Source organism: Saccopteryx leptura, chromosome 7 (genome assembly GCF_036850995.1).
Source record: "Saccopteryx leptura isolate mSacLep1 chromosome 7, mSacLep1_pri_phased_curated, whole genome shotgun sequence".
NCBI lineage: Eukaryota > Metazoa > Chordata > Mammalia > Chiroptera > Emballonuridae > Saccopteryx > Saccopteryx leptura.
In genome coordinates this window covers 6781126-6795297 of record NC_089509.1, presented here as the reverse complement: position 1 = coordinate 6795297, position 14172 = coordinate 6781126, and the positions used below count along the sequence as shown (strand labels likewise).

At 39.4% G+C, this 14172-nt stretch overlaps 1 protein-coding gene across 26 annotated transcripts in view; it reads right to left on the bottom strand.

The window, feature by feature from the left end:
* CLASP1 (cytoplasmic linker associated protein 1) overlaps positions 1-14172 on the bottom strand; it is a 275934-nt gene that overhangs the window by 87370 nt on the left and 174392 nt on the right. For 16 of the 26 annotated variants that reach the window (XM_066345675.1, XM_066345677.1, XM_066345681.1 and 13 more), the window contains 3 exons: positions 10791-10898; positions 7832-7858; positions 5252-5419 (listed from right to left, as the gene is read on the bottom strand). In XM_066345675.1, coding sequence (XP_066201772.1) covers positions 5252-5419; positions 7832-7858; positions 10791-10898 — 303 coding nt within the window. The remainder of the gene's footprint in view (positions 1-5251; positions 5420-7831; positions 7859-10790; positions 10899-14172) is intronic. The other 10 variants (XM_066345678.1, XM_066345680.1, XM_066345684.1 and 7 more) reach the window with 1 other exon arrangement.

The following is a 14172-nucleotide window of genomic DNA, read 5'->3' as shown; positions in this document are numbered from 1 at the left end:
CTGATAACATTCTGAACAGCCCCAACAATGAGGACAAAAGCAGGAGCTGCTAAATCAAACCCTTAAAAAATGATGGAGTATCCTCTGACCCCCACCAAATATATGGGAAGTTGCAGAGAACCTACAAAGCAATAGTGCTTATCCTTAGTGGCTCAATACCACATCTCATGAAATGACTGCAGCAGTGCCTGCTAACTAACTGGTTCAGCCACTTAGCCTTTCTGGGTCTCAGCTTCCCCTTAGAACAGTGGCAGTCAACCTGGTCCCTACCGCCCACTAGTGGGCATTCCAGCTTTCATGGTGGGCGGTAGGGGAGCAACCAAAGGATAAATAAAAAGATAGATTTAACTATAGTAAGTTGTTTTATAAAGATTTATTCTGCCAGCCCTGGCCGGTTGGCTCAGTGGTAGAGCGTCAGCCTGGCATGCAGAAGTCCCGGGTTCGATTCCCAGCCAGGGCACACAGGAGAAGCGCCCGTCTGCTTCTCCACCCCTTCCCCTCTCCTTACTCTCTGTCTCTCTCTTCCCCTCCCGCAGCGAGGCTCCACTGGAGCAAAGATGACCCTGGCGCTGGGGATGGCTCCTTGGCCTCTGCCCCAGGCGCTAGAGTGGCTCTGGTCGCAACAGAGCAACACCCCGGAGGGGCAGAACATCACCCCCTGGTGGGCAGAGCATCGCCCCCTGGTGGGCGTGCCGGGTGGATCCCGGCGCATGCGGGAGTCTGTCTGTCTCTCCCCGTTTCGGCTTCAGAAAAATACAGAAAAAAAAAAAAAAGATTTATTCTGCCAAACAGCGAAAATCTGACATAAAGTACTTGGTAAGTAATTATTATTATATGCTTTAACTTGCTGTAACTTTGCTTCATAAATTTTATAAAGTAAAGTTACTTCCCTACTTTATAAGTCACCATGACTGTGGAGCCAGTGGGTGGTTAGAAAATTTTACTACTAACAGAGATACAAAAGTGGGCGGTAGGTATAAAACGGTTGACTACCCCTGCCTTAGAGGAAGGTTAGGAAGAAACTGCCACATCATTTAAGAGAGAAGGTGCTGGGAGACAAGGCACATCTGGTTAGTACTTCTGAGTTCCCTGATGAAGAGCATACATGAAAATCTGGTCTATTACACTGTCTACTCCAAAACAAATCAAAAGTAATAAAAGCAGTCCTGATAGTTTTTTAACGTGCATATTAGCTGAACATTTTCTTACAGTTCCTGCCCGATTACTGCTGAAAGCTTACCCATCTCCCACCCCCTTTCTTAAATTAACACACGCTATAGCAATGGGGAACATCTGCTCCCTCCCTACAGACAGCACAGTATGACGGGAGATAATGAACAGACACGATCTAGAATAATATGCATGATTCTTAACGAGGGTTAGCCTCCTGGTATTTCACTCAGAGAAAGTTCATTCACCCCCTCATACTGACTGTTCTCCTTTAACATATGGCTGGTAGCAACACAGAGAAAAAGAATTCTATTTAGTTTTGTAAATATCTGCCCATAAAGTTGCCCCAAGCTTATTAAAGTACACCGACTGGTGATATCAACAGTTCAACTGCTGGCTAATGTAAAACTCTTATAATAATATAATTTCCTGAGACCAATCCACAAGGAGGATTTAAAATAAGTATATACATAAACCGTTTTTACAAAGACTAATAAATTACTAGTCAAAACAAAAAACATACCAAATCAACTTGGTCCTTTACTGAGTGCCAAATGTGAATGCTCTGTGTGAGAATGTGGAGAAGGCATAGGAGAGGAGGAAAAAAGGGTAAAACCAGGCCCTGGCTGGTTGGCTCAGTGGTAGAGCGTCGGCCTGGTGTGTGGAAGTCCCGGGTTCAATTCCCAGCCAGGGCACACAGGAGAAGCGCCCATCTGCTGCTCCACCCTTCCCCCTCTCCTTCCTCTCTGTCTCTCTCTTCCCCTCCCACAGCCAAGGCTCCATTGGAGCAAAGTTGGCCCGGGCGCTGGGGATGGCTCCATGGCCTCTGCCTCAGGCGCTAGAGTGGCTCTGGATGCAGCGGAGCATCGCCCCCTGGTGCCCCCCTCTTCTCACTTTGGAAAAATACAAAAAAATAAAATAAAATAAAATAAATAAAAGGGTAAAACCATACTTGCTGTTTGACTTTCTACAAGCAATATCCTTGGGTAGCTCTGGAGTCTTGTGCTTACATGAAATTCTGGGAAACCTTGAGAACCATCTCATTGGTTTTCTTTTCTTGAGAGATACTTTATTCCACTTTTATACCATTTGAAGGGTAATCCTGACTTTTGCCTTTTAAAGAAGAATCCTACCAGTACTTAAGCATAAGTACAAGAGGAATAATGAAAAGTACCAGAAGTTTAAGACATGAAATTTCTCCCTAACACTAGATATTCTCATGTTTTAGTCTTGTGCTTAGTAGTCTAATTTAATTGCTAAGATCGATTAATAATTTAATTCTTTCAAGCTATTTTAAACCAGAGAATCTGAAAACATTTTAAACATGTATCCAAAGAATATAAACTGCAAAAAGTCAAATGTAATTGCTATCTATATATGTTAGCTACTTATGTAAATTTATTATTTGTCAAAAATAGAATAAAAAACAAAAATGAAATAATTTACAAAGACTATCTTCTTCTATTTGGTTGAACAGTTTATGAAGGAATAAATTGCCAAGAAAAAATAGAGTAGCAGGGTTTTATTTTGTTTCTTTGCTACTCTACAGGAATTATACTGTTTTGCTTAATTAAATGATAAAGAAGAGTTTGATATAATTTTTACTACATTTGAGAAAGAAAAATTTACTTAAAAAATATTTCAAAATAAGAAAACTATAGCTGAACCAAACATAATTTGTAGTTAAATTAATTCTCAGTGCAAATTCTAATTATTTAGCTGTAATTAAAACTATTATTTTGGGAATTAAATAAAATATCCTTAAAAGATGATCCCTCTTTTTAAAATATTTATATTCAAAGCTGCTATGCAATGAACCACAAGGCACATGACCAGTATATATTAAATGATCACTGTCTATTACTGAAAAATGCTAATGTATCGACACCCTATAGGAATCTCTAAGATTACCAAAGGCAGAAATGGGAAATTATATGTATTTTATTCACATATGTATTCTTCTATCTGTGTGCATGTATGTATTCTCACAATGTACAGAAAATTAAATAAAGTTTCTTCTTTAATCAGAATTATATATATGACTTCAAAGTTTGACATTAATCCCCATAATGAGCAGCAAAGAAATAATTTTCTTAAAAATAATGTTTCAAATAAGAACTCTCTGGAAGGGAACAAGCTCCTATTTAGTTCTTATAGATGGATGACGTCTCATAGCACCTCTTACAAAAGCTTATTAAATGTGATCTTTTTTACTATCCAAAACATAAACTTCACAGTTAAGACTGTGGAATATCCGGTCCTACACTTATGTTAGATAACTAAATATAATTTATTTTCTAATTTCAAAAAGGTAAAAATGGCATCTTTAATACATATAAAAAGTAAAATACACACCTCCCAATTTAAAAGTATAAAACTAATCTGAATTGCAAAGAGACATCCTATAAACTTAACTATGGAAAAAAAGGACAGCTTAAACCTCATACCTAGAGTTGAAATCAAATGCATCTTCCTAACAATACCAGATCCAAACATAGATACTTTAGCAACATTTTTCAACATCAAGGTGGTTAACTCTTTCATGAATTGACACAAAACTTTTGGTGGTCCAGCAGTTGAAAAACACTATGTTACGGTATCAAATTTGAAATTTAGATATCCCAGCCATGAACATTTTCTCTGGTTGTATCCACATTACTTGTTATTACTGAATCCAAATAACTTGTCAGCTCAGGGACCACACACAAAGTTGGCATTATGCAGAATTAGCAAAACCACTGCTTGGTTGTTTCTCATTTGCTTTGGAAATGTTAGCCAAACCAAATTCGGTGCATTCTTCTTAAATATCTACCCCGCCTTCTCATAGCTCAGGCAGCCTGCAAGGACTTTCATGAGCTGGATCCCACCTGCCCCTCTGCCCTCATCTCCCACCCTGCCCTGATGTCCTTTACAGTAGCCAAATGACACCTGTGGTACCAAGAATGCGCTATGTTCCCTCTTGTCTGACTGCTTCTGCATATGCTCCTCTCTGCCCTAGACTACCTTCCCCTTATCTCCCCACCCTGCTTATTCCCCCCTAATACTTCATCAAAACAGAATCTATTCCGGGCAGCCTCTCTTAGTAGAAAATCTGGAAGAACTGGGCAGACAAGGACCCCAAAACACTCCTTTTCTAGGACAATTCTTGCTTTCAAGTAAAACTGTGACTGAGCAAAAACTCAGCCAGAGATCCTGGTGCAGTGGTACACTAAGCACTGCAGGACTCTGAGGACTCCCACTTCCCTGGAATCCAGCGGAAGAATGCAAAGCACCCAGTCATAGTACTTGTCTCACTTTAAGACTGCAAGCTCCCTGAATTCAGAAGCTCAATCTATTTCATTTATCCTCTCTTCCTAAAGTCTAACAAAGCACACAGCACATCATACTCAACATTCAAGAAAATTGTAGAGGAGATAAATGAATAAATGAGAAACACAAGCCACTTAAGACTAAAGAATGAGGCACTCTGATTTCACATTAATCGATTTTAACCCTTAGAAAGTAGGTAAAAATATAAGAGTACATAGATTTTTCATAATATAGTACAAAAGACTTCTACCTTTTGTAATTAAAAGGTAGTATACAAATTAGATTTTAACAGATGTAAAAGGTCTTTAAATTGCTGAGAGTAATTCTACACACTATTACAGTGAAACAATACAACACAAAAATATATTGTTTCCATTTATTCTTAGTTTTTATATTTGAAACTATGTCAAAAGTATACTAATTCTTTAATTATACATTTCACTAATTAGGTTAGAGAAGACCAGTATCAAAATAAAAGTGGACCCTACAAATAGCTTTTGAAAATTTATGTAACTTACTGGCTACTTAATGAAAATTAGTGGAAGAAAACTGAAAAGCAATAGTTTCTAATTAGAAAGCAAAAAATCCTGCCCATTCCCCCAATTCTGACACACAAAAGCATATAATGATACGATTCTTTCTCAACAATTTGAATGGTAAGCCCCACACATCCCTTTATCTCTATTCCCTACATTAGAAAAAAGTCATCAGATTATAATAAAATTTGTGACCAACTTGGCAATGGTGTTTCAAGGTCCTTGAGAAGCCTTACCTAATCCTATTCGGTTTGGACTTGTCTCTCGGCTACACCCCTGACTCCTGGGAATCTTGCTTCGTTTTTCTGAAGACGGTGTCACAGGTGGGCCTCTTGAGGAACCCCCAGCAAGGCCACTATAGCCACTTCCCAACAATTTCCCTGGGGAACTTGACCGACTGCCAGCTAAAAATGAAGAAAAGCAAAATTGCATAATGGACATAATCAAGGAATAAATTATAGTAATTTCAGAAGCCAGTTTACACATTAATTGGATCAAATAATAAAACAGCTTTGAAGCTGGTGTTAGTGCTGATTTTTTCTAAAATGTAGGAGCATAAAAGAACATGAAATTATCATAAAAGAATATGTATACATAGAGGAATTACTGGTGGGGTGCCACAAAAATGACTGCAAAATTTCTGATTCAAAAGGACAGCTGAGTACAAACAGCCTCCTTATTCCACTGCAAATTTCTAGAAATAACCACAAAGGTGTTTATTGTTTTGTTCTTTTTTTTCTGTGAGAGTTGCTGCATCAAAAAAATTTAAGTATAACTACTAGAAGAGTAGAAATATAATTATAACAGAAACTTCTTAAACATTAATGGCAGAAAATAGATCCAAGGAAACACTATTAATCTAACAAATAAAAGAAAGGGGAGAGCCTGACCAGGCGGTGGCGCAGTGGATAGTGTTGGACTGGGATGCAGAGGACCCAGGTTCGAGACCCTGAGGTCGCCAGCTTGAGAGCGGGCTCATCTGGTTTGAGCAAAGCTCACCAGCTTGGACCCAAGGTCGCTGGCTCCAGCAAGGGGTTACTCGGTCTGCTGAAGGCCCACGGCCAAGGCACATACGAGAAAGCAATCAATGAACAACTAAGGTGTCGCAATGTGCAATGAAAAACTGATGATTGATGCTTCTCATCTCCCCATTCCTGTCTGTCTGTCCCTGTCTATCCCTCTCTCTGTCTCAGTAAAAAAAAAAAAAAAGGGGGGGGGGAGAAAAAGGAGGAAATAACTAAAACCGTGGTCAATAAAAATCACAAAATAAGATGATAGAAGTAAGCTCAAACATATCCGTAATCATAATAAATGTGACTAGCTTAAAATCACCTATTAAAAGACAAAAATTTTTGGATTGGCTTAAAAAAATAAAATAAAATTCAACTGTATGTTTTTTATAGGAGACAAACACATACCTAAAGTAACAAAATAGAATAAAACACAGCATTAAAAGAGAACAAAGGATATTTCATATTGATAAAAGAACTGCCCATGAAACTATAATAACCACGAACCTTTATGCTCCAAATAACATAGCTTTGAAATATAAAGCATAAAAATAAAAGGAAAAAATTGAAAAGGTCATAATTATTAATATACATCTCAGAAAGACTAATAATTGTTGGAAGACTAGTATACTTCTCAGAAATCAACAGAGCAAGCAGTCCAATTACACAGATATGTATAAACACCTCCCACATATGCACATGTAACCAAACAAACAGAATACACATTCTTTTCACCTTTTGCCACATATTACAAAAACCAACTGTATACCAAGCCTCAAAGGAAATCTCAAAAATCTACAAAAGTAGCAATTATAAAGACCACATTCCCTGAGATGTAATAAATTAGAAATTAAAAGCAAATGATATGGTTAGTAATTTTTATGGTAGCTAAGTGGCTAGATTCCTAAATAACCATTTCTTACAGGACAAAATTAGAGAAAACAGCAAAATTGTACAGATCATCATAACACACCCAAATGGTTGTCATTTATTTAGATCATCTGCTTTAAGTAAAGAAGGCAATAAATTCTAAAACATACAGTGCATATTATTTACCAGAATGAGACAAAGCTAGAAACCTTTAAAGACATGTAACTGCCTGACCAGGCGGTAGCGCAGTGGATAGAGCGTAGGACTGGGATGCGGAAGACCCAGGTTCGAGGCCGCCAGCTTGAGTGAGAGTTCATCTGGTTTGAGCAAAAGCTCACCAGCTTGAGCCCAAGGTCGCTGACTCGAGCAAGGGGTTACTCGGTCTGCTGAAGGCTCGTGGTCAAGGCACACATGAGAAAGCAATCAATGAAAAACTAAGGTGTTGCAACACGCAACAAAAAACTGATGATTGATGCTTCCCATTTCTCCGTTCCTGTCTGTCTGTCCCTGTCTATCCCTCTCTCTGACTCTCTGTCTCTGTAAAATAAAATAAATAAATAAAGACATGTAACTAAAAATTACACGGCCATTATTCAAATGATTCACTATGGTAACTACTCATAAAAATTAGTACTTTACAATGATTTAACTATAATTTAAAGTGAAATTCATTGTAAATAAACATCACAGGTACACAATACTATGAAAAGCCCACTTTGTGATGTATTAATTTTGCTGATAAAATCTGAGTACACAAATAAAAGGAGAAATGTAAAAGGAGAAAAGAAATCCATTTCAAACTCTAGAATATGAACATAACAATGTAGAAAGATTAACTTAGCTCATAACAAAGAAATTAATATTGTGCAAAATACATGGGGTGAGAGAAAGTGGGCAAAAAAACAAAAATAAAAAGCAAGAGGAGAAATAGCTTACCACCAGCAGGATTAGCAGATCTGGATCCTTGGTTATGATAGCAGACCAAAGAACAGGCAAAAAGTGGATTAAAAGACAATAACACAATACAGAAGGTCAGCATGCAAACACACGTCTTTGTTCACAAACACGTTAGCAAAATAATTGTATTTTCTAGGTCTTGTTTCCCCTGATCTACTTTGTATTCATGCGTATTGCATATACATCACACTATTTAGCATTTACTTCTGATCTGTATATGAAACACAAACCTACAATGTCCCAGGCACAGTGCTTGGCATAGGGGATGCAGAGCAGAGTAAGACAAGTGTCTTACCCACCCTCCACCCCCACCCCCTGAGTACATCTGCTCTCTAGTTCCTGGTAGCCTGAGAGAAGTGATTGTATATTACTCATCGGTGTATCACTCCCACCTTAAACAGGGCTCACCACATTGGAAGCATTCAATAAACATCAATGAATTGAAAGGCGCTGCTGTGAACTAGTTTCACCTGAGTGCCTTATGCCAAATCCTCAAATACTTAAATATTAATCCTCAAATACTTAAAGTCTCAAATATTTAAAATATTCCAACTGTTAAGGGCTCTAAATCTAATATTAATAAACTCTACTAACTATTAAACAAGGACTCTGAATGCTAGTATATCTACATTTATAAAATACATAAATACCCTATTTTCTTCCTACTAAAATTAATTTTTTTTAAAATATGTATTTTCTATGAATAACTTGAAGATTCAGACTTGGGCCCTGTCAAGTGGTTCAGTGGACAGAGCATCACCCCAGGGTATGGAAGTCCTGGGTTCTATTTCTGGTCAGGGCACACAGGAGAAGCAACCATTTGCTTCTCCCTCCTTCCCCTTTCCCTTCCTCTTCCTCTCCCACAGCCAATGGCTCAAAAGGTTTAAGCATGGCCCTGGAGCTGAGGATGGCTCAGTTGGAGTACATCAGCCTCAGGCACTAAAAATAGCTCAGTACTTGAGCATCTGCTCAAGATGGGGTTGCCCGGGTGGATCCCAGTTGCGGCACATGTGGGAGTCTGCCTCACTATCTCCCCTCCTATCACCTTAAAAAACAAAAGGGTCCAGACTTGATCATTTGTTGATGTGGTCTTTTTTAGTGAGTAAAGTAACACTGAAGAGTTTTTAGAGTGGAGCCCTAAGGCAGGGAGGGTGCAGTGGTTTTCTAAGACTGAAGAATTAAAGTTCTATCATCACCCTCATCCTCACTCCAGACAGAAGTTTAATCTTCACCATATCCTAAGCAGAGGACCTCGCCAGAGGCCGGGACCCCTGCAGAGGCCAAGGCCAATACACAGCAGACATAAACAGAGAAATGTACAATACTGTTCAACCCTCACTCTCTGAGAAAGGAAATACCACTACACAGCTAAAGGGTCAGACATTTTCTTATTCAACTCAATGTCAACAAATTGATGTTGAAAGAAAAGGGACCATGGGAATATTATATCTATTTGTGACATCAGGCATCACTAGAGTTCAGCAGAATAACCAGTGTCAGGATATTGTTCCCAAGATTCTTGAAGCTTCTGGGCTACACCAGTACAACCTGTGCTGTGTAGTGTAGTGAAAAGTAGAATGGGCTTCCGTTTCAGACAAGCCCAGGTTCTATAGTCTCACCAAAGGCAGCAATACAACTGACCCTGCACTTTCTTTCCAGAAAGGATATAGCTTTTTGTTGTTGTTTTTTTTTGTTTGTTTGTTTTTTTGTTTCTGAAGTTGGAAACGGGGAGGCAGTCAGACAGACTCCCGCATGTGCCCAACCGGGATCCACCCGGCATGCCCACCAGGGGGCAATGCTCTGCCCATCTGGGGCGTTGCTCTGTTGCAACCAGGGCCATTCTAGCGCCTGAGGCAGAGGCCATAGAGCCATCCTCAGCACCCGGACCAACTTTGCTCCAATGGAGCCTTGGCTGCGGGAGGGGAAGAGAGAGACAGAGAGGAAGGAGAGGGGGAGGGGTAGAGAAGCAGATGGGCGCCTCTCCTGTGTGCCCTGGCCGGGAATCGAACCCAGGACTCCTGCACGCCAGGCTGACACTCTAAGGGATATAGCTTTTTTTAACATAAGGATGACAGTTATCAAGGGATATGAAAAAGTGTCTAAATTCAGAAGGAGCTTAGAAAGGCATAAATACTAAGAGGGTACCTAAGGTCTGGCCACAGACTAAGTGCTGTGCCCTACACAAGAGGCAGACATACACCACCTGAAGATGTCTGCAGAGTACTGTGTGGAGAGAGCACGTGCAGCCCCGCAGAAGGGGAGCCCTCTCTACACATGCACCCTACCCAGGACAGTCTGACAGCCAGCTCTACTCTACATGCAATCAGAGGGGCCAGGGACTCAAAGTCACATGTAGCTGGAAGGAGACACCAGGGCCGGCTCCTAAGAATGCATTCATTCCATCTAGGGCTGCTTTCATGTCTCAGGCTAATGAACCAAGCGACTAGACAAACACAGAGAAGCAATAACAAAGGCAAGAGCAGGGCAGGTGCGCAAAGCAAGAGCCCACACCGGCCAAAGGAGAGTGGCAGACAGAACAGAGGGTTAGAGGGGAAAGCGTCTAATGGATTTATCATGACCACTGAAAAGAGGACTCAGCATTAAGAGTGCACTCTCCAGGTCCTGCTCTTAGATTACATCAGAAGAATTGCTTATTAATAGAAAAATGGGTTACAGTCCAAGTATATATTTCAATTGGAGAGGCTTAAGATGAGGGAGAAAAAGTACATTTTAACATTTAAAGAATGATAAAAAATCTAAATCACTTGGACAGTAGACAAAAGTACACTTGAATATTCCCATTCTGTAAGCTTACCCATGAAACATCAAGATTACTCACAGTATCTCAAACCACAGAAATGTCTTTTCCCCTGAAGTCAATGAGAATGCCCTGTTGAATAAAACCAAGATAACAGAGAGCATAAAATATACTTCTTACGCTGGGACTGTGAAACCACTTTAGCACGACTGCGGCCTCGCGTGTCAGAAGGTATGGAGGCGACATTGGTGGCACTCCCGGAATTCTGTCGTCTCGTGCGAATCCGACCTGAAGAATACAGCAGAAACAGTGTTTCCACAGGTTTTCAGTATGTGTGACCGACACCAACAACCCATCCCATGAGCAAGGGGCACTGACGGGGCCACCTACAGGGGGAGCAGGTCTTCCACACACGTAGGCCTGAAGTGTTTCCCTATGCCCACGCACGTGCATATGACCTGTACATACAAACTCTTAAGCTACATTAGGAACTCCTGAGAGTAGGGTTTGAACCTATCTGCTGCTTTTGTTTCAATCACTTTAGCATATTATATTTTCTGATGAGGAGGTGATAACTATCTGAGTATTTTTGTCTCACAATTTTTTTCAGATTAAACTCTTTTTATTGGCTACATATCTGTCACATTTCCAGAAACAAAAAATACTGGCTGTTGTCTTAAAAAAAATACCACAGAAAAAGTGAGTAAATGCAAAATACTCAGCAGTCAACAAAAGCTACCGCACCCTGGAGAATAGGGTGTCTTGATATGTGTCATTCAATTCCCACTTTAAAGCATGTATGCCCATAAATCTCTAGGCTGCAAAAGGTGAAGATAAAAAAATATTAGCACCTGAAACTAATATAAAATAATACTGTATGTAAACTGTAACTGAAAAACAAAATAAAAAAAAAATGATATCAGGAGTACATATAGAAACAGTGACCATGACATTTATGAGAATAATTTGCCATTCTCAGTAAAGCAATCCTTTCACTCCAATTACTAAACCATGACACCATATACATAAAAATAAAGTCAAACATGCAAAATAACTGATGACCAGACTAGTATGATTAGGGATTAAACTCTTAAATGCTGAGGTTTTGTGGTTTCAAAGGGGTACAAATGCCTTTCCGGCCGTAATTCAGTCAGAATAGCATCTGATGGAGAAACACACCACCATTGGATCCCCAACTGGCCTCTTAAAAACCACTTCTCCCTCATCATCTGAGAAAGTTTGCAGAAAAGCAAAACAGAAAAATATCGAAGGGTTTGAAAAAGGTTCAAGAAATGGAGGTAAGAAGCGCTAAAAGAAAGCACTGCATTAAAAAATAAATACATAAAACTAGAATGAATGACTTTTATAGCAGTTTAAGAAAAGACATAAATTTTAGAACCTACACTAAAATGAAGAGCTGTACCATATATTATACTGAAAGTGTGTATGTGTCAACTCAGAATCCTCTTAACATATACATAATTATTCTCGTTTACAGACGAGAAAACAGAGAAATGGGGATTAACATGTCTGAGATCTCATTACTGGTTTGGATACTGGCACTATGAGCAAGGACTTTCTACTTTCTTATGGAGATCACTGAGCTAAACCAAGACAGTCACCAAGACAACGTGGACATGAAAAACTGTATTTAACTTGTTTTAAATTTACTACAAAGTATTTAAGTCACAAAAAGATATTTTAAATGAACATCCACACTCTTTTCAGCTTAAGAAATAACAATCTTCTTTGCTAATGTTTCTGTCTCCCTATCTTTCTCTACACTTGGTAACATGACCCTAAACCCAGTGTCCACCATTCTGAATCTCTTTATAGTTTCAATAGTATATATATTTGTATAACCAAGAAACAGATGGTATTGATTTTGTATAGCATTTTAAATATTTTTAATTATATCATAGGGAATATATTTTCCCAAAACTCACTGTTTACTCAACCTTTTTTTTGTGTGAGGTGACGCATGGAATTGATTTTTCTGTAGGAGGTAAAGGAGAGAACCATTTTATTTTTTCCATATAACTAATCAATGTCCAAATAGCTTTACTTAACCCCTTTCTTACTGATCTACGAAGCCATCTTCAACAACTACCGAGTACTTATACTACTTATGGACAGGTCTGTTCCTCAGCTGTGTGGTCTGTCCCAACAGTCCGTACGTCCTCACCTGTGCAATGTCACAATGTTGTGAAGAGCTTTTTCAAATCATCTTCCTAATTGGTAGGGCAAATGAACCCACTTTTTCCTAAGGCCCTTTGTTCTCCTCCATATGCATATGAAGATATAATAGTAAGAAGACCTATTAAAATCTTAACTGGCATGATGTGGTATTTTGGGTAAATCTGGAGAAAAAGGGTAGCTTTATGACAATGATCTTTCTACTTATGTTTTCTTCTTCAATGTCTTTAATAAAGTTTTACATTTTTCCCAAAAGTCTTACTCAATTTTTATAGACTTATTCAAAGGTGCCTTATTTTTACTATGTACAATACATTTATTAAATTACATTTCTAACTTATTGAAAGTTAAGAATGCAATTAATCTTTATATTTGATCCTAAATGGGACCCCTGCTAAATTTTTTTAAATTCTACTAATATGTATGTAAATTATTTGGGGTCACCTAAATAGACTGCCATCTACAAATATGAACGTTTTCTCCCTTCAGACTCCATCCTTTCTGTTCCTGCACTAATCTTGCTGTCCTGGACACACAGCACAACACCTAAGAGAGGCATGGGGGTGGGCTCTGCTGCCTTGGGCCATATCTAAAAATATAATTCCGGAATTTCACAAATAGTTTGATATTTCAACAGGTTAAAAAAAATTTCTATTCTTAACTGCTAAGAATTTCTGTCAAAAATGTTAATTTTTGGCCCTGGCCAGTTGGCTCAGTGGTAGAGCGTCGACCTGGCATGCAGGAGTCCTGGGTTCGAGTCCCGGCCAGGGCACACAGGAGAAGCACCCATCTGCTTCTCCACCCCTCCCTCTCCCTTTCCTCTCTGTCTCTCTCTTCCTCTCCCACAGCCAAGGCTCCATTGGAGCAAAAAGTTGGCCCGGGCGCTGAGGATGGCTCCATGGCCTCTGCCTCAGGTGCTAGAATGGCTCTGGTTGCAACAGAGCGACGCCCCGGATGGGCAGAGCTTCACCCCCTGGTGGGCATGCCGGGTGGATCCCGGTCAGGAGCATGCGGGAGTCTGACTGCCTCCCTGTTTCCAACTTCAGAAAAAAAAAAAAAAGTTAATTTTTTAATGCTTTGTTTGCTGCTTCTGAGAGTAAGCGGACCCTTCTCCTAAACGCACTAAGCTGCATCAACACATTTTTAAGCTATAAAACTGAGGCAAAACATCTGCCATCAAGGAGTATACCTCATATACATATAGAATTGTCTGTACTGCTCCTTACCTGATTCTAGCACCAAGAACCAGCAGCTGGACAACCCAGTCAGGGAAATATTCCCTTGGTCTATTTTCCAAATTATATAAGACTAGGCTTAGGCTTACCCCATGCTTCACACAACTTGTATGTATAGCCATCTGAGCCTA